Genomic DNA, 21,578 nt, shown 5'->3' on the forward strand with positions numbered 1-21,578 from the left:
CTGCTCCCACCACAGAGCGGGACCAGTAAAGAATGTGGTTGCCACTGATGTGGCTTGGCCTCTTTCCAAAGCATGCCCTCTATAAGTGCGCTAGGAGCCCTCCCGAGGCTGCTCAGGACAGCTACTCATGCAGAAGCCTAGCAAGTACACTCCTCTGTGGACAGGCCGTTCATTCCCTAACGCCCTCTAATATTAACGAGTGCCTCCACTCCACATTTAACTCAGGAGAAAACATGCCTCATTTAGCAGAGGTTTGGCTAAGACAGAACCAGACAGGAGCCATATTATATTGGACCTGCATTCACCTGTCTGTACACACACACACACCTGTTTTGATGTGGATGAGTTTGTGTTAAAAGTGAAGCTGGGTGCAGGCCCCCTGAAATGCAGGATGCAGGGAAGAAGTGTCCTGCCGTGCCTGTGACCAACACATCGTGTGAATAACCGTCCTCGTGCATTCTATGAGTGTCAATCCTATGAGTGTCGATTCAAACATAACGTGTGAACAGGGCTGCTGTTCCTCGAGGACATCATACTGGGCAATTCTGCCCAAAGACCCAGGTTTTCAAGTCCCTCCAGAAGGAAGCCCTTTTACCTCTCCCACAAGGGCACTCCGTGTGGGGTCGGCCACATCCCTTGGGTTTCATTCGGCGCCTCCCCAGACGCAGTGGATGGAAAGCTTGGCAGTTCCGAGCTGGATGAGGAACTGGTCTTTCCTTCTCCGGACCTCCTGCCAGTGACTCATCGGAGGGAACACGCACGAGCAGGTTTGCAAGCCGAGACAGCCCCGGCCCGAAAGGGCGCATGCTTGCCTGCTTGCTTTCAGGGAAGCCTCCAAGGCTTGTCTGTCAGGCCACGAGTGGCTGCTGCGGCTTCAGAGGATGGTGGGGAGGCAGGTGGGACCGGTTGCTCCACTCTCTTTGTGGGCTTGCGGCCCCAGCCAAGGGTGGGATTTGCAGAGAAATGTCTCCCCAAGGAGAGAGGACCTGGCACAGGCTGGATGACTCATGGCTTGCGGGGAGGAGGATCTCGGGGGTGGGGGCAATAAACTTGGCAGCTGAACATTTGACAAGGTGTTGAAGGGAGGATCCAGCCATCTTCTCAGCACCATAAGAATGCAAGGAAAGTCCTCCTGGCCTGGGTCAGATGAACCGTCTGTCCACTCCGGCATCCGACTTGTTTCCCACAATGCCCAGCCAAACGCCTCAACAGGAAGCCCCCAAGGAGGGCGTGGAGGGAAGAGCCTTGCCATGCATGCTGCTGCCCCCTAGAAAGTGGCATTCTTCACACGGACAGGGGCAGGCACCCCTTCATGAGGCGAGGTGAGGCAAGGCAGTCGCCCCTTGGACTTTTACACACAGCAGGCTTTTCTGAGAGTTTACAGCGAACTTGTAGCTGTCCCAAAAAACAGACGCAAATAGTGGATGTTTTTAAACCCCAGATATAAATCAGGCTACACTCTTAACATGCAATGGAAAACCCAAATTGTGGGCAAACTGCTCCCCGATAACTTGCAGGGACTTCAGGGTAAATCTGGCCGATATGTGGACATGCAGCCCCTCCATTCTGGAGGAGGAGATGCAAGTTAAAAGGCTTTCAAAGCCCCATGTGTCAAACTTCCTAGTGGAAGGTTTTGGGGGCACCAGGGTCCCAGGTTAGCCCCCTGGCAGTTCTGGGCAGGGCTGGACAAGAAAGGTCCTTGCCTGGAAGCCTGGAGAGCTGCTGCCTGCCTGTGCAGATGATGCAGAGCTAAATGGACCAAGGGCCTGACTCAGTAGATGGCAGCTTCCTATGACCCTATTTTGTGACAGGGAGGAAAACTTCTCTTCCCACTTTCTTCGTACCCAGCATGCTCGTATAAACTTGTCCTGTCCCCACTTGTCCAGTTCTTATCGGCAGAGGCAAAAGGTGGTGATGAGAGGGCCCAAGGTGCAACGCCCTTGTGCCATGGAAAGGGTCATGCCTCTTATGCAAGAGTCTTATATAGGTGACTGGAAGGAGGAGGAGGAGGAGGAGGAGGAGAGGGTCCAGAAGCCTGATGGTCTTTGAGAGCAAGTGTGGGGTAACAGGCAGAACAGCCTTTCCTGAACTGCTGACGGCTGCGGCAGGCGTTTTTGCTCAATTCTAAGCATGCCTCACGTCTTCGCTTCCTCACTGTGAATATTTTGGCATGTAAGAATTAGCCTTCCACAGAAGAAACACAGAAACACACACGTGCTTCTTTGTGAGTCACTGTTCTGGGCATGCCTCCTGATTGGAGAGAGGCGTCACTACTAGAACAGGGACTCGTGCAGAGATACAAGAGGAGGGATGATTGTAGCGTCTCTTTGTGTTGAGTGATCATGAGCATGCATTTATCTGGTCATTACAGGCAAGAGGGTCCCATTCCCTGCTCAGAGGTGTGATCTATAGAGCAGGGGCTCTCAGCCCTGGATCTCCAGATGCTGCCGGACTACAACTCCCACCATTCACAGCCAGGCTGGGGAAGATGGGAGTTGTAGTCCAACAACATCTGGAGGGCCAGAGTAAAGAATCCCTCCTCTAGAGCCCCTGGGCAGGAAGTTGAGGCCTGAAGGTTAACTCTAGCGACTCACCTGGACAAATGTTTGACAAAGTGCACCCCAGAGACAACCATAAGGACAGTGTGTGCTCAGAGGGTACTGGAAACAAAGGACAGCGGGAATGTGTGTGACGCAGCAGCAGCAGGAGGGCTCCTTCAGTGCTCTCTTGCAGCTGTGCAAGACAGGGGAAGATCAACAGTGGTGGACCGTCTGCCAGGGAAGCTGGTCTGGCATGGCTGAAGGAGAGCCAAGCCCACAACAACAAGCCCCTAAAGAAGTCCTAAGATCTTGCAGAACGTGGAGTGCCCAGAATGAGAGGCCAAGGTCTTCAGCTGCTCTGCAATGCCGCACCCTAGTGGTCAAGGCAGGATATTACTGCTCCGAAGAACAGCCCTGCTGGATCTGACTCAAGGAGGGCCATCTAGTCCAGCGCCTAGTCCAGCGCCTAGTCCAGCGTCCAGCGTTTCCTGCAGCAGTGGCCCACCAGATGCCCCTGGGAAGCCCACAGGCAAGAGGGGAGGCCTGCCCCCTCTCTCCTGCTGTTGCTCCCCTGCCACTGGGATTCAGAGGCATGTGGCCTCTCCTCCCGCAACAGACACAATTCCCCCCTACCCCAGTTTTTCATGGGGCAACCCTAACCCTGACTGTGTTTACATAAGAATACTATTATCAGAGTAACATCAACATTAAATTTTAAAATCAGAAACAGAGGAAAATCTGTGAGACTGGCAGGCGTAGGGGAGGGGTGGGATTAGGAGAGAGTTACTGAGAACACCACCTTTCAGAAGTAGGGAACTACATGCAGAAGTTGACAGGGCTCCCGGACATGGAGTCTGTGTTGTCCAGATCTCTGGCAGCCGAGGCAGAGCTGCTCTGGTGGGAGCAAGCATGACTTGTCCCCTTTGCTAAGCAGGGTCCTCCCTGGTTTGCATCTGAATGGGAGACTACATGTGTGAGCCCTGCAAGATGTTCCCCTTAGGGGGTGGGGCCGCTCTGGGAAGAGCACCTGCCTGCCAGCAAGCAGAGGGTTCCCAGTTCCCTCCCTGGCAGCATCTCCAAGATAGGGCTGGGAGAGACTCCTGCCTGCAACCTTGGAGAAGCCGCTGCCAGTCTGTGTAAATACTGAGCTCAATGAACCAATGGTCTGACTCGGTAGACAGCAGCTTCCTCTGTTCCTATGAGAAATAAGGCAGGACTTGCTGCCTCTAACAGGCTCCCTGGAAAAGGAACTTAGGGGGTAAATGGAGGGCTGTCAACTCCACAGGATTGGCCTGGAGTCTGAAGAAACTGGCCACCCACGGGTTGTGTATGGGATCACCCTTAGTCAATTCTTAAAGACTTTTTCACAGCATCTCCTGGACCATCCTTTCTACTCTTATTTTTCCAGGGTGGCTTTTTATCATAACCACTGTCACAACCACCCTCTGAAGTAAGTCACTCCCTTTGAATCGTAGGTTCCAGGAGACTTGAGCCTAGCTCTCTGACCAATTGGCCAATTAGCTATATTCCTGATCCTGAACCACACAGGATTCTAAAAGTGGAGAAGTCAATCATAGGAAAGGACACAGGAAGTTGCTTACTGAGTCAGACCCTTGGTTCATCTAGCTCAGATTTGTCTACACTTGGGCTGCCAGTCCTCTGGGGCTGGCCTGGATGGATCCCCCAGGAACCCGCAGGATATACCCTCCCAGTGAGTCGTGGAGGCAGCGCTGGTGGTGTTTAAGGGCTCGGAGTGGCGGGGAGGAATATTTAGGAGCCTAGGCAGCTGCCATATTACCGAGTCAGACCCTAAGCCCACCTAGCTCAGTGCTGTCTACCCAGACTGGCAGCGGCTTCTCCAAGGCTACAGGCAAGGATCTCTCTCAGCCCGATCTTGCAGATGCTGCCAGGGAGGGAAATTGTAACCTTCTGCTCTTCCCAGAGTGGCCCCATCCCCTAAGGGGAACATCTTATAGTGCTCAGATATAGTCTCCCATTCAAATGCAAACCAGGGCAGACCCTGCTTAACAAAGGTGTCAATTCCTGCTTGCTACCACAAGACCAACTCTCCTCCCCTTCAGCATGTGAAGTTAGGAACATAGGAAGCTGCCATATACTGAGTCGGACCCTTGGTCCTAAGGACTGCAGCCACCTCATGGCACAGCGGGAAATGGCTTGCCCAGCAAGCCAGAGGCTGCCGCCGGCTGGAATCCCCGCGGGTGTGTTTCCCAGACTATGGGAAGAAGAACCCCTCTATCGGGCAGCAGCGATAGAGGAAGGTGCCGAAAGGCATCCTCTCATCCCGCGCGGGAGGAGGCAATGGCCAACCCCTTCTGTGTTCTACTCCCAAAAGAAAACGAGGGGGCTTCGTCGTGGCCAATGGCAAAGCCAGGAGTTGAAATCGACTCGAGGGCACAACTTCACCTTTCCACAAGGACTAGAGGGAAGAGAAGAACTCAGGGCTCCCTGATAATTGGGGCGGGCGGGGCCCCTCTGAGCATGAGCAGAGCGCCGCCGAGCCCCCTCCAGCGTGCAGCGGGGGTGGGGGCAGAGCCACCACGTGCCGGGCCCAGCAGCGACCCCGCCCACCGACCCACGACGTCACCCCGCCAGCTTCCCTGACGCGAGCGCCCCGCCCCTTTCCCGACGCGGAGGCTGCCGTCACCATGGAGACGGGAGGCCTGGAGGGGCGGGGCCAGGGCCTCGCCGCGCCCTCTCGTGTCAGTCAAGCCAAGCCGGCTCTTGCGGCGAGGCGACCTCCAGGGCCACTCAATCTGCCTCCCCCCGCCCGCCGGGGCCCGGAAATGGCGTCACGTGTGCAGGAGGGTGGGGGCGCCGGTCGGCCTCTCTTCCCGGCAGGGCGGGGGTTGGCCAATGGCGAGCGGGGCGGGAGGCGGGAGCCAATCGCGGTCGGAGGCGGAGCCAGAAGCCCCACCTCCTCGCCTCCCTCCCCCCCCCGCTCGCTGTCCAGCATCGGCCCGGTCTCCTCCGCGGCGCTTCCTCCTCCTGCTCCCGCTTTCTGCTTCTTGCCTGCCTCATGCAGCCTCTCAGGGGTCCCGTCGGCGGGGGAGCCTGCCCCGGTCCGGCCGCCATCCAGATCAGCAGGTAGGTAGGGCGGCGGCGCGTCCCCCTCCGCGGGGTCGTGGAGCCCAAGGGTGGTCTCTGAGCGTGTGCAGAGGGCCTAGAGGTAGCCTGTGCCGGGCGGAGGCCCAGGCATGGCTGCTGCTGCTGCTGCTGCTGATGATGATGATGATCCGGGGAGCGGGGGAGCCCCCGAGGATGTGCAGAGCAGCCGGTTGCTCAGGGAGGCGGGGAGGGTCTCTGAGCATGTGCAGAGGGCCTAGAGGAGAAGCAGAGAGAGCGAGGCCCACGTAGGAGGAGGGAGAGTATGTGCAGAGCACCCAGGTGCTCAGGGAGATGAACAGGTCTCTGAGCATGTGCAGAGGGAGCATGGGCAGGAGGCCCAGGTAGTAATAAAGACAAGTGAAGGTGTCTCTGAGTATGTCCAAAGAGAGGGAGGGTGTCCTGAGCATGCATGGAAGGCCCAGAGGAGAGTCGGAGAGAGTGTCCAGTATGGAAAGAGATGAAGAGAGCCTCTGAGCATGTGTAGAGTGCCAAGCTATGAGCAGATGGATGAGGGAGCCTCTTAGCACAGAGCATTTAGGCATGAGCTGAGTGAGTGACTCAGGATGAGCCGAAGGCCTAGAGGAGAGGTGGTGAGCTTTTTAGATGTGAAAAGAGATGGACAAGACAGCCTCTCTGTAATCAGAGCATCTTGGTTCAAATGGATGAGTGTCTCTTGAGCATGTGCAGAGCACCCTAGGTATTGAGAGCTCCTGGACATCTGCAGAGTGTCTAAAGTAAGAATATTCAGTGCACCCAGAAAAAGATGGGTGAGAGTGCCCCTGAGCATGTGCAGAGCACCCAAGCAGCAATAAAGATGGAGAGTGCCTCTGAGCAGGGACGGGACTTCCCAAGAGGGATTAGAGCAAGGTTGCTTGTCCAGGTAATATCACAGATGGGTGAGAACTCTGAGAATGTGCAAAGCACCCATTGCTTTGCCAGTTCCAGCCTTGAGCCTTTTCCTGTCCTCATGACCTTGGCTAATACAGCATTCTTGATCAACAGCCATGTTCTTCAGTCAACCCATAAGGGCTGCAGTCGGTTTATAGCATTTTCACCTGGGTCTTTTTTGGCCCATTCTGTTTGTTTTCTTAAATTTTTTAAAAATGTATTCTTATATTTGTATACTGCCTTTCATTAAAACAATCTCAAGGTGGGTCACATAGAAAAATTAAAACAAGACTATAAAAATTACAATTAAAATATTAAGCTAGACTATAAGACATAGATCTGACTAAAAAGATTTAAAATACATGCACAAAAATGAACATACAAAATACAAAACAGCAGCAGTAGAGACAGTCATATAAAAGCCTGGGTAAAAAGCCAAGATTTCACACGCTTTCTAAAAACTGTGCTGGAGACTGAGAAGCGAATAGCCACCAGGAAAGCATTCCAGAGTCTGGGGGCAGCCACAGAGAAGGCCCTGCCTGCCCCGCATGCACGACAACTGAGCCTCCCTCCTTGCTGGCACCTGGAGCAGAGCCCCCTCAGATGACCTCCTCGAGTGGACAGCAACCTCAGGTATCCGGGGCCCAAATCATTAAGGGCTTTAAAGGTCAAAACCAGCACATGGATTGGACCCGGAAGCAAACTGGCTGCCAGTGCAGCTCTTTCAAAATGGGTGTGATGTGATCCCATCGGGCAGCTCCAGATAAAATCCTAGCGGCCACATTTTGCACCAGCTGCAGTTTCCGAATATTCTTCAGGGGCAGCCCTGTACAGAGCACACTACAGTAATCCAGCCGTGCCATGACTAAGGTGTGGGTAACTGTGGCCAGATCTGCCTTCTCAAGAAAGGGACGCAGCTGGCGCACTAGCCGAATCCGTGCAAAGGCGCCCTTGGCCACTGCCTCCACCTACTACTACTACTGCTACAAATATTAATATATTGCTCCTCAACCAGAGTTCCAAAGTGGTTCACATAGATATAAATAAATAAGATGGCTCCCTGTCCCCAAAGGGCTCACAATCTAAAAAGAAACATTAAAGGTAGACACCAGCAACAGCCACGGGAGGGATGCCGAGCTGGGGACGGAGAGGGCCAGTTGCTCTCCCCCTGCTCAATAAAGAGTATCACCACTTTTAAAAAGGTGCCTCTCTGCTCAGTTAGCTCACCTGAGCTTCCGAAAGCAGAGCTGGGTCCAGCAGTAACCCCCTGCTGCGTTTCGTGGAGCTGCTGAGAAAGCTTGGGGTTACCGGTCACCAGGGTACGGACAGCACATTCCCCGGCTTTTCCTCTCCGTTGTCTGCAGGGTGGCAATTGACCTCCTCAGCAGTCTGTCAAGTACTTGGTGGGGGGGGGGGGTCATTAAACTGAAGCTCAATGCAGCGAAAACCAAGGGGTGGGTGGGAGGATGCAGTTGACCAAGGAGTCGGGATCTGACCTCTCCTGGGCGGGGTTACCTTTCCCCCATAGGACCAAGTGCCCAGTTCCAGTCTTAAGGATGCTCAGGGGTCTTCTGTGGCTCGCAGCATCTTTAACTGGCTTCTGCAAGTGTGCAGTTGTGGCCGTCCTTGGGGGAAACGGTCCTGGCCACGGTCAGACGGGCCCTGAGAAAGTCCTCATCAGATGTTTGCGGAGCATTTTTTGCACTGCAAAGAAGAAGAAGAAACTTTGAAGATGGGAAATCCTAATTGGCTCAAAATACAGCAGCAAGGCTGCTCACAGGTCATCTTGCCACCAGCAAAGCACTTCACTGGCTGCTGCCCTTTTGTTTCCAGGCACAACTCAAAGTGTTGGTTTTGACCTCCCAAGTTGGGCCCGAACTGGGCCTCGAGGTCTTGGGTGGTCTGAGATGACCTTTGGAAGCCGAGTGGCCTTTCCTCTAGAGGCTCCATGGGTAGCAACGCGGAGCAAGGCCTTCTGGGTTGTGGTGCCAACCCATTCACCAGGTGCTTCCAATGATAATGTTTAGGTTCAGCTAGAGACAGCTTTATTCTGGCTGGACTGATCTCGATGCTCAGCTGATCTGGTCTCCTTCGTTTTGCTTGTTTTTGTTTTTGTTTTGTTTCTGGTTAAGCACTGTTGTGTTAACAAACTATCTGCTTGTATTGAATCTTGTTGTGGGTTTTATTTGGGTTTTTAAAAAATCATATTTGCTGCCTTGGGAATCTTTGAGAGGAAGAGTGGAAATATTTTCATTTAGTAAATTAAATACCTTTAGTCCATGTATTTATTTTTAACTGTAAAACAATTACCTAGCCTGCTCCACCTCACTCCTGGCATCACTGCTTGAACCTTCAGGCCACAGTAGTTAATGTTACATGGATTGTAAACAGGTTTTATCAGCATGACTTGGGGCACGAACGGCTTTTGCAATGGGTGTTGCCCTGTACGTTTGCTAACATGTTACTTTGCGATACAGGTTGGAGAAACCTCTGTGTCCAATTCCGGTCTGCCTTTTCTGGTGTGCGTGTGTGTGCGCGCGCACACACACACAACTTTTAATCTGTGCATTGCTGCCATGTGGAGGAGGCATGATGTACCACTAGCCTGGCCCATCTGTGCTTCCATCCCACATTGCTCTCCTGTTCTGTGGTTGCCCAAGGACAGTGGCTGCAAGGGCACATTTCCTCTTGAGTGGATTCAGACTGTTGTCCGTGGCGGCGAGTTGGGGGCGGAGAATCTCTGTGCTGTGCCCCATCAGTACAGGAGCTGCAGTCCGATCCATGGAGCAGACAGCTGGAGCTGGCAAAAGGGCCTCAGCCTTGGCGGCGGCTTCTCCCCTTCTCAGGAGGCATGCGAGAACAATTAGGCTTCTGAGCCAGGTTGCTGGCTCAGAATCCGTAGAGGATTCTAATCTGCTTAATCCCTGGAGTGGGGTTTACACCGAAGGCACTTAAGAGGCCTCTGGAAGGAAGCCGCCTGCTGCTCTCTCGCTGGAATAGCTGCTCTTCTTGATTGTGCAGACTCACTGGATGGGGAACTGCAGTCATTAATACCTCCTTGCGCCCCCAGCATTTTAACTTGGAAAGCCTTTAGTCTAGAAGGATGGCTTTTTAAATTTTGCCGGATGTGTTTCAAAAGCATTTCCCAGTCCAACCCCACTTTTGGGGTTTTGCATACCACTTCATCAGGAGGGGAGCATGGCACCTGATTTGGTAGCAAAATCCACCTTGATGCGGAATATTCCAGCAGCAGCAGAGCTGAACCTGGCTCTGTATCCTGCCTTCACCGTGAGCTGCATTCTTGGGTGTCGAGGCCTCATCCAGACCTCTGTCCCGCAATGGCGACTTCACCCGCTACATTTTCGTATGTACATGGACAAAGCTTCGAGTGGCAAACTTATGCATCCTATAGGACACACCTTGACAAATTTTATTTGGATTTAGTAGCCGTCAAAAAAACTTAGGAGCCAGACAATGGCCACTTGACAAAATTACTACAACAATGCTTGCCTAACAAGCAGCAGGTTGCTCTTAGATAGATGAGCTTGACTAGCCGAGGAGGTCCTCTCTGCTTTCTGGCACTTAAGTAGAAATTCTCAGTGCAGTTTCATGGATCTGTTTCTCCTTTTGACCGTAGGGGGTTAGAATCTCCGATGGGGAGGGAGCCATAAATGCCAGCTCTGACTCTGGCCATGTACAGAAGATTTTGTGGTGTGTGTGTGTTAAAAAAAACTCTTGTGGGGCTTTTGCGATGATTTTTTGATCTGGTGATCTTTTTCATGACCTGATGATTTTGTGGTGATCTCTCTTACCACGGATTTTGCGATGATCTTTGAGTTCTGCGATTCTGGCTTTTTATGGCAGACTTTAGCTTAGGTGGTCCTGCAGATTTCTAACCTCCCTTACCAGTCTTCATAGCTGCTGTCCTACTGGAGTGTAACCTGCGGAACAGGTTGTGGATCTGCTTGAAATGGATAGATGGAATTCATTCGGGCAGGGGTTCTCAGACTTGGGTCCCCAGATGCAATTGAATGACGAGTCCCAGCACCCCTTGCCACAGTGGCCGAATACCACTGTGGGAGAGGATGATGGGGCTGGTAGTCCGTCCGCATCTGGCAATCCAAGTCTGAGAGGTGCATTAGCATTTGGTAGCCATTTGGTAGCAGCGTTCCTTAAACCATATCATAGAACACAGTTACCACTAGGCGGGTTAGCTTGTTATGGCTTCCACTAAGAAGGATATCTGGAAGGCCTTTGCATTAAAACTCCGTTATTTCTGCATTCTGTTGCAGCTGCACTGAACAGATGGGTTGGAGGGAGAAGGGGAGCCTTGTCAGGCTTGTGCTACTGAGGTACTGCCCTGCATAGCCACTTCCGTTTGTCCGGAACGATAGCATCGGTTCTTAATGACACTGAGCATGCACGAAACCCAGTAAATGTCTGCTGTAATGCATATGGCCTCTTAATTATAGATCCAAAGAGAGGCACCCAGGTAATCAATCTCTGGACACAAGTGGCTGTACCCAGTGGCTGCATGCTTGATTAGAAAGGAAGCATATGCAGACCCAGGAAGCCCTAGCACACTACAGTGAATGAACAGTGGTTCATCCACGCACAATACACCAGTGACTGAATATAGAAAGGCAGTGACAGAACAGAAAACCAAAAGCAGATCTCCCCAGTGCATGAATGGACTGAGAACTAATTCACCAATTTGGCAAGGAAAGCAAGACTTGATAAGCAAGCTTAAATTATGGCACTTAGAACACAGTATGGTGTATGAAGCCTTTAGGTCACATGTGAATGGTGGGAGTAAATGGATCCTAAATCTGCAATCTTATGTTTCCATGTTATTCCTATTCCTGGTTGTCTCCTTACGAGACATCTGCCCTCTTCTTGAAAAGCTCTGGAATGCCAAGGAAAATCATAACTGCCTTAACAAACCAGTGGAGATGCAGAAATGATGTTTAGCGGAAGTGGCTTTCTCACCAGCAAGAAAGGGGAAATAATGCTGACTGCAATGGCACAGTGGGAAAATGCTTGACTGACAAGCAGAAGGTTGCCAGTTCGAATCCGGTTCGAATCCCCGCTGGTACTAGGCTGAAAGGCATCATCTCATACTGCGCAGGAGGAGGCAATGGTAAACCCCCCCTGGATTCTACCAAAAAGGAAACCACGGGGCTCTGTGGGCACCAGGAGTTGAAATTGACTTGTTGGCACACTTTACTTTACCTTTACAAGGAAGTGTAGGAATAGTTTACAGAAGAATATTGCACACAATACCTGCAAGAGAAAGAGAACATCATCCAGCCTTACCCACAAGAAGGAAAACATGGAAGACCATCATAGGGGTTCAACATTAGAGTCAACTTGGGAGTTAATGCCTGAACATAGAAGAAGAGTTGGCGGGGGGTGGGGGGAATCAGGAGTTTGGAGAGGAATGGTTGTCTAGGTTTTTGAAGTGAAGAGAAGGAGAAGCGGCCATGGAAGAAGCTAGGGTTATGCTCTTTGAAGCTGGGGCTCAGATCTGGATGCAGGTCTGACCAGCACAGAATAGATTGGAATGGCAGCTCTTGATCTGGACATGATGCTTCTGTTAATGGGGTCCAAGATTGCATTCGCCTCTTTAGCTGCTGCATCACACGACCGGCTCACGTTCAGGGTTGCACTGCAGTTAAGGAGGCAAAGCAATGGTTTGGTGTCTGAACCGAACCCGTTGCCTTGCTCTGGAAAAGGACTTCATCACTTTCCTCTCTTTGTGTTGTGGTCTTGCAGGAGCCAACATACTGCAGAAGCTACCAGTGACCTTCTGGCTAGAACTACTAAAAAAGCTACTGATTATGTGATTATTATTTTTAATTGGTTGGTGGCTCCAGCTCTCTAAGCGAGTAACCTTGCTCAACAGTTGGTTGTAGGAGATTAATTTCACTGAACAGCACGCAAAGTGCTAGTTGGGTGTTAAAACACTTTCCTGAACCGTGCCTCGACATCCTCGGCCCTCCCTTTCCCCCCCCAGAGTGAGGCTGAGTCTCTCTAAGGGTTGCTTTCGGAGTCTGTTGTCTGGATTCGGAGGAATTTCCCCCCTCTGCGTCGTCTTCTGTCAATAGCATGAGAAATATTCGTCCCTAAATACGAGCTCGTGCTAGTGTTTGTGAGGAGCATTTCTAAATTTCTAGACAGCGGTATCATTTAAGAGGTGATGTAGCCCTGAGTGAGGGGGGCAGGCCTCATTTCGACACCAGCTTCTGTGTCTGAGCAGTCGCGGTGCTTAAGGCAGGGATGTTCAAGTTCTGGCGGCATCTGGGCGGCTTCTGGAGAGGAGCGGGACTCTTGCAGGTGAATGCAGGTCTCCGCCGGTGAGTGTTTGGCCCCGAGAACCCTCTGATTTACTGATCGCATAGCAGGGGAGTGAACGCCTGTGTGATCTTTGGACATCATAATTTAATTTTTGGTCTGGATTATTGTGTACATCTTGGTGGCGTTTTATTCCCCTGTTTATAAAATCAATAGAGTATATGTGTGTATGTACATAGTAAGCTGGATCGTACTGTAATGTAGGAAGCTGCCTTATACTGAGTCAGACCCTTGGTCCATGTTGCTCAGTATTGTCTACACAGGCTGGCAGCGGCTTCTGCAAGGTTACCTCACTCAACCCTACCTTGGAAATGTCAGGGAGGGAAACTGGAACGTTCTGCATGCAACCTGCAGGTGCTCTTCCCAGAGCAGCCCCATCCTCTAAAGGGGAATATCTCTCAGTGCTCCCACATGTAGTCTCCCATTCAAATGCAACCAGGGTGGACCCTGCTTAGCAAAGGGGACAATTCATGCTTGCCACCACAAGACCAGAAGAGAGACGTCCTACCCAAGTTCGGGAGCTCTGCGCACTCAGATTAGAGTGAGACCAAGTGGCCTGCCCAAGGCCACCTACTTGTGGGTTTCAGGACGGAGGGGAGATTTGAACCTGGGTCTCCTCGATCCTGGCCGGACACTCAGACATTGTTTAATAACAGAGGCATGAAGCCTCTCAATCCCAGTTGCAGGGGAGCCACAGCAGCAGGAGAGAGGGCAGGCACACACCTCTTGCCTGTGGGCTGCTCCCCAGAGGCATCTGGTGGGCCACTGTGGGGAGCAGGAGGCTGGGCTAGATGGGCTGCCTTGGGCCTGATCCAGCAGGGCTGTTCTTATGTTCTTAATAAGGCCAATTTGTATTTTTGGTAGTAGCAAACTTTGCATACAAGACCCACTTGGTCCTCCTTTATCTTGTACTGTAAAACCCTATTAACTCATTACGTTCCATGCACTTAGAGCAGTCCTGCATTTGAGGGCTCCCTGTACCCAGGCTCACTTTTACACTGGACTGTCTTTCTCTCTCTCTCTCCCCCTTACACACACACACACACACACACACACACACACACACACACACACTCTCTCTATCTCTCTCTCTCTCTCTCTCTCTCTCTCACACACACACACACACACACACACACACACACACACACACACGTTCTCTCTCTCCATGCTATGGACATCCAAGTGCCAGGATGCAATGTCCAGATAGTACGCAAGTTGGGAGTGCTTTTGTCCTCTTGTCTCTGGTTCCGTGGCGAGGCCGAGGAATATAGGCAGCTGCGTCGTACGGAGTCAGACCTGAGAGAGAGAGATCCTTCGTCCTGGAGTGGCCCTTGCTCATCTTCTCTACCCGTAGACTATCCTCTTCCTCTTCCTCCTCTCTGTTGGGCAACGGGGTTTCTACAGAAGCTCTCTCTGCCGCGCGAACTTCCTTGTCTGGCCAGGGCGCCTCCTCCCGATCTTGACAGACAGGAAGTCATCCGAGAGAGAGGCCGGCCGGGTGGCAGGCATGACTCTTTGATGGGGGCTAGGCAGGAAATCATCCGAGGGAAGCCAGAGGGGTGGCGTCAGCCATGACGATGCAAGCGATGAAGTGGAAAGACCAGTTTGCATTGATTGGAGGCTCACCAGCACGAACGAGGACGCTCTTCTCTCTCTCTCACCCGGATGGCCCCTCTTCTCCTCCAGTATGGCAACCCTCAAACTTTATTCCTGGGTGATGGGGGACTAGTGCTAGGGACGGCTACTCTTGCTGCTCTGCTGCTTCCCTCCGTTCTGAGCAGGTGAATTGGAAATTAACAGGGCTGGGATGTCAATGCAGGCGGGTGAATGCAGGAACGTGGCACAGAGGGTGTTTTAGAAGGGGAGATACGAACGATGCGGGTAGCCAATCCGTGGCTCAAACCTGGGGTCCTCACCCTTGCGTCCCCAGATGTTTTGGGGCCGCAACTTCCATCATCCCCAGCCGCAGTGGCCAAAGGTCCAACATCATCTGGGGACCCAAGGGTGAGCACCCCTGGCTTACACCATAAAGTAAAGGTGTGCCGTCGAGTCGGTTTCGACTCGTGGCGACCACAGAGCCCTGTGGTTATCTTGGGTAGAATACAGGAGGGGTTTACCATTGCCGTCTCCTGCACAGTATGAGATGATGCCTTTCAGCATCTTCCTCTATCGCTACTGCCTGATATATGTGTTCCCCACCATAGTCTGGGAAACATACCAGTGGGGATTTGAACCGGCAACCTCTGGCTTGCTAGTCAAGTCATTTTCCCGCTGCGCCGTTAGGTGGCTATATGCCCTAGCTGGAGAGAATTCCTCTTTAAGCCTGCATGTAAGGAGGGTGAGTTTCAGGGGTGGCGGTCCTGAAACCAGGAGACGGATTAGATCGTGAGCCCTTTGGGGCCAGAACACCATCTTATTTATGTATGTATGCCAAACAAACAGACACAAGTGAGCAATATCCCATGGAATTAAAACCTTGTTTGTGTTTATCACTGAATTTAGTTGTAAGGTTCGCAGACCCAATGCAGAGGCAGACTGTTGCTGTCAAAGGCTTCCTGCACCAAACGTTAGCCAAACATCTGATCTGGTGGTGGGGCTGGAAAGGATGTTTGTGGGTCACGCAGGCTGCCCTTGGTTTAACAGCATGCTGTGGTTGTCCCTACCTGGCCTGCCAAATCTTGTGACCTGTTGCCGCAGGTTGGAACGAATGATGAAAACGGAAACCTTTAGCCACAAGAGTCTGTGTGCATTTTCTAGTTTGCCTGACTTTTCTTTGGGGGTGCTAGGAAAGTTTCAGTGCTGTTGGTACTCTCTCTGCCATTTTTGACAGTGACTGGTCTTCATGTCCTCCTGTGACTGGTGGCAGGTGTGCTGTAAACTAGAACAGGGATTCTCAATGTTGGGTCTCCAGATGTTATTGGACTTCAACTCCCATAATGCCCAACCAAAGACCACTAGGGCTGGGGATTATGGGAGTTGAAGTCCAATACCATCTGGGGACCCAACGTTGAGAATCCCTGATCTAGAATATTCTCCTGGCTCAGATCCTAGGAACATAAGAAAGTGCCTTATGTTAAATCCAGAGATGTGGGTTTCCCAGAAAAGCTTGAACTGGAAACATTTTTCGGAATGCAGTTTTTTCTCACTTGCACAAAACATTCTCAGAAAATGGCACTGTGCATGTTTTCCTGATGCCCTAAATAGATTGTGATCTGATCTGGCATGTTGTTTGACCTATATATTTAGTTGAAAAAGTAAATTGCCATATTACCCTCCTGTTTACTGTTTGTTTGTTTGTTTATTTGAAACGTTTAATATACCGCCCAAAGACTCTGGGTATAGAACATATATGGGCCTTGGGCCTGATCCAGTAGGGCTGTTCTTATGTCCTTAAAGAACAGCCCTGCTGGATCAGGCCCAAGAATGCCCATCTAGTCCAGCATCCTGTTTCACACAGTGGCCCACCAGATGCCGCTGGAAGCCACAGGCAGGAGTTGAAAGGGTGCTGCCCTCTCTCCTGCTGTGACTCCCTTGCAACTGGGACTCAGAGGCATCCTGCCTCTGAGGCTGGAGGTGGCCTGTAGCCCTCCGACTAGTAGCCGATGATAGACCTCTCCTCCAGGAAGTGATCCAAACCCCTCTTCAAGCCACCCAGGTTGTTGGCCATCATCACATCTTGTGGCAGAGAATTCCACAAGTTGATGATGTGTTGTGTGAAAAAGTACCTCCACTTACTTTCTCTTGCACTTCCTAGCACTCTTAACCTAGCGCAATAATTAACTTGTAAAACGTTGATTATGACTTTGAGATGACCAAGATTGCCTAATACGATTGCTAAGATTGCCTCCTGGCCTAAACCTTTGCCTCGGCTGCATTGGCATCTGTCATTGGTGCTGCGGTGATGCATTGGAACAATGCCTAGTTAGGAGCAGAATGTGTTGCCATGGCATGAAAAGCACGGGAGCGCTTTCCAGAAAATGTCCTCATGCTTTATTGTGCCGTGGAACAATATTCCGTTTCTTAAAAAAAAAATTCATTCCATAAAATCCATTAGTAGCATTTTCCAGGATGGTTTCCCAGTTTCCATACTTTTATTTTTTTCCATTGTGGAGAATGTTCAACCCCGCATTTCTGAGCTGGAATCCTGGCCCATCTGGTTTGGGGTTTGCTGCCCTGACTTGCTCTGCAAGCTCTTAGGGATTCCTCTTCTTCTCCAGTCCTGTTACCCGAGATCCTTTAACCAGGGCATCCTCCCCCCCCCGCCCGCCCACCCACCATCCAGTTCTTTTTTAATTAATAATTAATTAATTCCATTTTATATCCCGCTCTTCCTCCAAGGTGCCCAGAGTGGTGTACTGCTTAGGTTTCTCCTCACAACAACCCTGTGAAGTAGGTTAGGCTAAGAGAAGTGGCCCAGAGTCACCCAGCTAGTCTCATGGCTGAAGGGGGATCTGAACTCGGGTCTCCCCGGTCCTAGTACAGCACTCTCGCCAGTACACCACGCTGGCTCTGTTCTCCAATATGCAGCTCTGGCCACTTGGGTTCTCTTCTCTCTTGCTCCCCGTCTCGCTCTTGGGAATTCAAGGGCAAGCAAAGTGGTTAGCCCGTGACCCAAATGGAGGAAGAGCAGCTGCTTTGTCTGGGCCTGCCTTGGCCTAATCCCCTTTCCTCTTTGACAACAAGCTAAACCACAATTAGGCATTAGAGGATTATAGAGTGTGCCCTCTATAGAGTGTGCAATGGCAGCTGGGGATGATGGGAGTTGTAGTCCAGCAACATCTGGGCACCCAAGGTCGGGAACCCCCTGTTTCGATGATCCCTGCGGCAGGCGTCTTACAGTGACTGGAATGCCTCGTGGGTCACCATCTCGTGTATGAACCTGCCGGTGCACTCAGGTCCTCTCTGGAGTCCATGGTCCATGGTCCTCCACTGGGAGTGTAGAGCAGGGGTTCTCAACGTTGGGTCTCCAGATGTTATTGGACTTCAATTCCCATAATCCCCTGCCCCAGTGGCCTTTGTTTGGGAATTATGGGAGTTGAAGTCCAATAACATCTGGGGACCCAACGTTGAGAATCCCTGGTGTAGAGGATAGTGGCATGGGATGGAGCCTTCTTCAGGGTGGCCCCGAGGTTGTGCAATGCCTCCCCCACCCCGCTAGGAGGCTCTCTTGGCCCTTTGCTTGTTAGCCTTTAGCCGTTGTGTGACAACATTTATTTTTTTTAAATTTAAGAGGGCGTTGGGATGCCAGTTTAATTTGTCTTTAGCCGCTGGTGTTGCTTTCTTCTGTCTTTCTATTCTGAACTTACTTCATTGTGGGTTTTTTGTTTTTGTGTGTTCTCTTTGCAAGCTGATTTGTGGGCCTGATTGTATGGGGTCGAAAAGCAGGGCGGAAATACCTTGTAGCGGGGCTGCACAGCTTTGGCTCTCCAGCTCTTGTAGGACTACAACTCCCATCATCCCCAGCCACAGTGGCCCGTAGTCGGGGGTGATGGGAGTTGTAGTTCAACATCTGCGGAAGACGCACAATTGTGTAGCCCTGTTGTATAGTAATAACAATATGGTGTCGCAGAGACCTGAAGAATGTGCTTGATCCAACTAAATCCCTGCCACAGTCCTAAATATCATTCAGATATTTACTACCAAACACTTTCCTTGAATGTCACGGCAGGAGCCAGACAGAATGGGAGGATCTCTTACGGGACTCCTCTCACCTTACCCATTTCTTAACAAACACACATTTAACATACATTCTGCGTGAAGGACAGGCAATATCTGAGCCTCTTGGAAGAGCGGTATAAAATGTTTAATAATGAATAATAATAAACAAACAAATATCTCAGGTTTCCAGCCAGTAAATGGACAAGACATTAGACAAATCTAGTTAAGGGTTGTCTAACGGTTGGAAAAAACAAACAGCACATTTAGCAGCTGGTCATGGGACTTTGTGAGGTTATCCTGGAAACAACATTCTGCATGGATGAACAACTCTTCCGGTCCTTATCCATGTAAAAGGCATCTGGCAGGTGCTGCACGCTGGAACCTCCGGCTTCTAAGCGTTGCTGAAGACCAAGGACTGGTCCTGATGATGCGTCCACAAACGGTGTTGGTTGTGTTGTTGGTGGGACCTGGAATGTTCCCCCTCGGATCGTTCAGGAGGGAGGACGCAACTCAGGGCCCCCAGTGAGCGAGGAGGAGAGAAGAGCCAGGCAGGTGCTGGCTTTGGCTGCCTGCTTGGAACACCTTTTAGTGGAGAAGGGACGAGCCATTGGGAAAGCTGGCCATGCTTTGAAGGAACGAGCTGCTTCAAGGAGTGGAAACTTCACCTCTCCTCCCTTTAGCCAGGCCTAGATCTGACTGCTTCCTTTCCCCCTTTTCCTCTCTCTCTCTCTCTCTCTCTAGGATCATGCGCCCAGATGATGCCAACATTGCTGGGAACGTCCACGGGGGCACCATCCTGAAAATGATCGAGGAGGCGGGCGCAATCATTAGTACCCGCCACTGCAACTCTCAGTCTGGGGTACGTGCCTCGCCCTCCATCCAGCAGGGCACTTTGCATAAGCCCGAGAACTCTGCCAAGACATTTTCAGAGATTCACTGGCTGGCAGCAGGGTGGCGGCAGCAGCAGCCCAGCAGGCGCTGGGTCTCTTTTCCTCCCCCACTGTCAACACCACAACAAAATGCCCAGCTTCCAGTGTGCTGACTGTGTGTGTGTGTGGTGCTATTTTGTCCTGAAAGAGCGGATGCTCTTTCCTCCACTGGGAATGCATGTTCTCCTTTTCTCCAGAAGGGTCCAACTGAGCAACCCCCCTGAGGAAAAAACGGGATTGTGTCACAGGAACATAGGAAGCTGCCATATACTGAGTCAGACCTTTGGTCTGTCTAGCTCAGTATTGTCTTCACAGACTGGCAGCGGCTTCTCCAAGGTTGCAGGCAGGGGTCTCTCTCACCCCGTATCAGCAGATGCTGGGGAGGGAACTTGGAACCTTCTGCATGCAAGCAGACAGGCGCTCTTCCCCTGAGCTATGGCTGCATCCCCTAAGGGGAATATCTTAGAGTGCTCACATATGTAGTCTCCCATCCAAATGCAAACCAGGGTGGACCCTTTTTAGCAAAGGGAACAAGTTGTACTTGCTACCTCAAGACCAGCTCTTCTCCCTCCTGTGGCCACAGTTTAGACCAGGGTCTCCCATCCTTGAGTCCGCACATAATGTTGGGCTACAACTCCCATCTTCCCCAGCTGCAGTCACCTCTGCCGGTGTGGCTAGGGATGATGGGAGTTATAGTCCAACAACATCTGGGAAACCCTGGCTTCCTGTGCTCCTGCCCCCAGCAGCTGTCACCTGCTCTAGCAGATTCCTGCACTGAGCAGGGAGTGGACTAGAAAATCTCCAAGGTCCCTTCCACTTCTAATCAATAATGTAAACCTCCCTGAGCTTTTTGGAAGGGTGGTATAAAAGTTTTAATAATAAATAATAATAAATAAAATTAAATAAATAATCTTCTATGATTTTTTCAGCTGAGCAGGGCTGAGGCTTTCATAAGAAATTTGTTTGCACTCCCTAACCTCTGGCCCCCAGTTTACGGAATTGGAAGCTGCCCTATGTAAGCTGCCGTAGTCAGACCATTGGTCACTCTTGTGCAGTTCTGCATACCCTGACTGGCAGCAGCTCTCCAAGGTTTCAGGGAGATACCTCTCCTGCAGAGATACCTCTCCTGCAGAGATACCTCTCCTGCTGACCTGCAGAGATTGAACCTGGGACCTTCTGCGTGCAAAGCAGTGCCGGAAATACTTCATGTCTGAATCGGCAATTAGGCCGTCTAAAACCTTGACCATTTTAGGAAGGAAAGGAGGAAATAGTATTCTGGTACAAGCACTGTTATGCTTTGCCCAGTCATACACTGCAGTCAGCAAGTGTGGATTTTCCCCACCCTTCTTAAACATCCTGCTGACGAGATAAGTGGGATATGATCCAGGGCTTGGTCAAATTGCTTAACTGAGAATCAGAGTCTAAGCATGGTTTTGGTGAAGTTAGTCCAGAGAAGCGGGGGGCAGGGTGGGGGCCCCAAGCTGAGTTCTAGATTTTGATTTTGCCTCCCTGGCTGGAGAGACGCTTGGTGGGTGCCTCCTACCTTTCCCCAGATCTGTGAATGGCCAGAATTGGTCTTTAAAAAACCGAACCAGAAATGCACACATCCAAAACACACCCAGCAAAAAATACGCACTCAGGAAAGAGGAGAACCAGTGCCCACATCCCGAAGCACATTTTTCTCAATGGCCGGTAGGTGGCAGTGGTGGATAATTTGGGGAGACCTAGGAAGAAAAAGCCAAGTTCCCTCTGCTCCCCTGTGAGGTGTGTCCTTGGAAGAAGTTGAAAGAGGTCTGGTCTGCCCAAAAGCTGCTTTCCTAGTTGACGGGGAAACTCCCTGTGGTGTGAATGCCTTGGCTGTCTTCCTCTGCTCACCGTGGCAGCTTTTCCCCTCGGGTACCTGTGTACGTCTGTGGGCCATTAGATTTTTATTGTATTAAAACATACAATAAAAACACATAACACATTAAATCATAACAGACAAAAAAAGAAGAAAAGAATACAAAATACAATACAAAGCAGCTTAAAAACTCTTCTTAAAATTAGTTAACAATCATGTCAAATCTGAAAGCAGAAATTTAAA

At 51.1% G+C, this 21,578-nt stretch overlaps 1 protein-coding gene across 2 annotated transcripts in view; it reads left to right on the top strand.

Moving 5' to 3' along the window:
• The first annotated feature begins 5,481 nt into the window (after window positions 1–5,481).
• The window catches only part of ACOT7 (acyl-CoA thioesterase 7), a 72,285-nt gene continuing 56,188 nt past the window's right edge, over window positions 5,482–21,578 (top strand). For both annotated transcript variants that reach the window (XM_053281302.1, XM_053281303.1), the window contains exons 1-2: window positions 5,482–5,645; window positions 19,308–19,425. In XM_053281302.1, coding sequence (XP_053137277.1) covers window positions 5,578–5,645; window positions 19,308–19,425 — 186 coding nt within the window. In that variant the 5' untranslated portion in view covers window positions 5,482–5,577. The remainder of the gene's footprint in view (window positions 5,646–19,307; window positions 19,426–21,578) is intronic.

This window comes from Hemicordylus capensis, chromosome 16 (assembly GCF_027244095.1).
Source record: "Hemicordylus capensis ecotype Gifberg chromosome 16, rHemCap1.1.pri, whole genome shotgun sequence".
Taxonomy (NCBI): Eukaryota; Metazoa; Chordata; class Lepidosauria; order Squamata; family Cordylidae; genus Hemicordylus; species Hemicordylus capensis.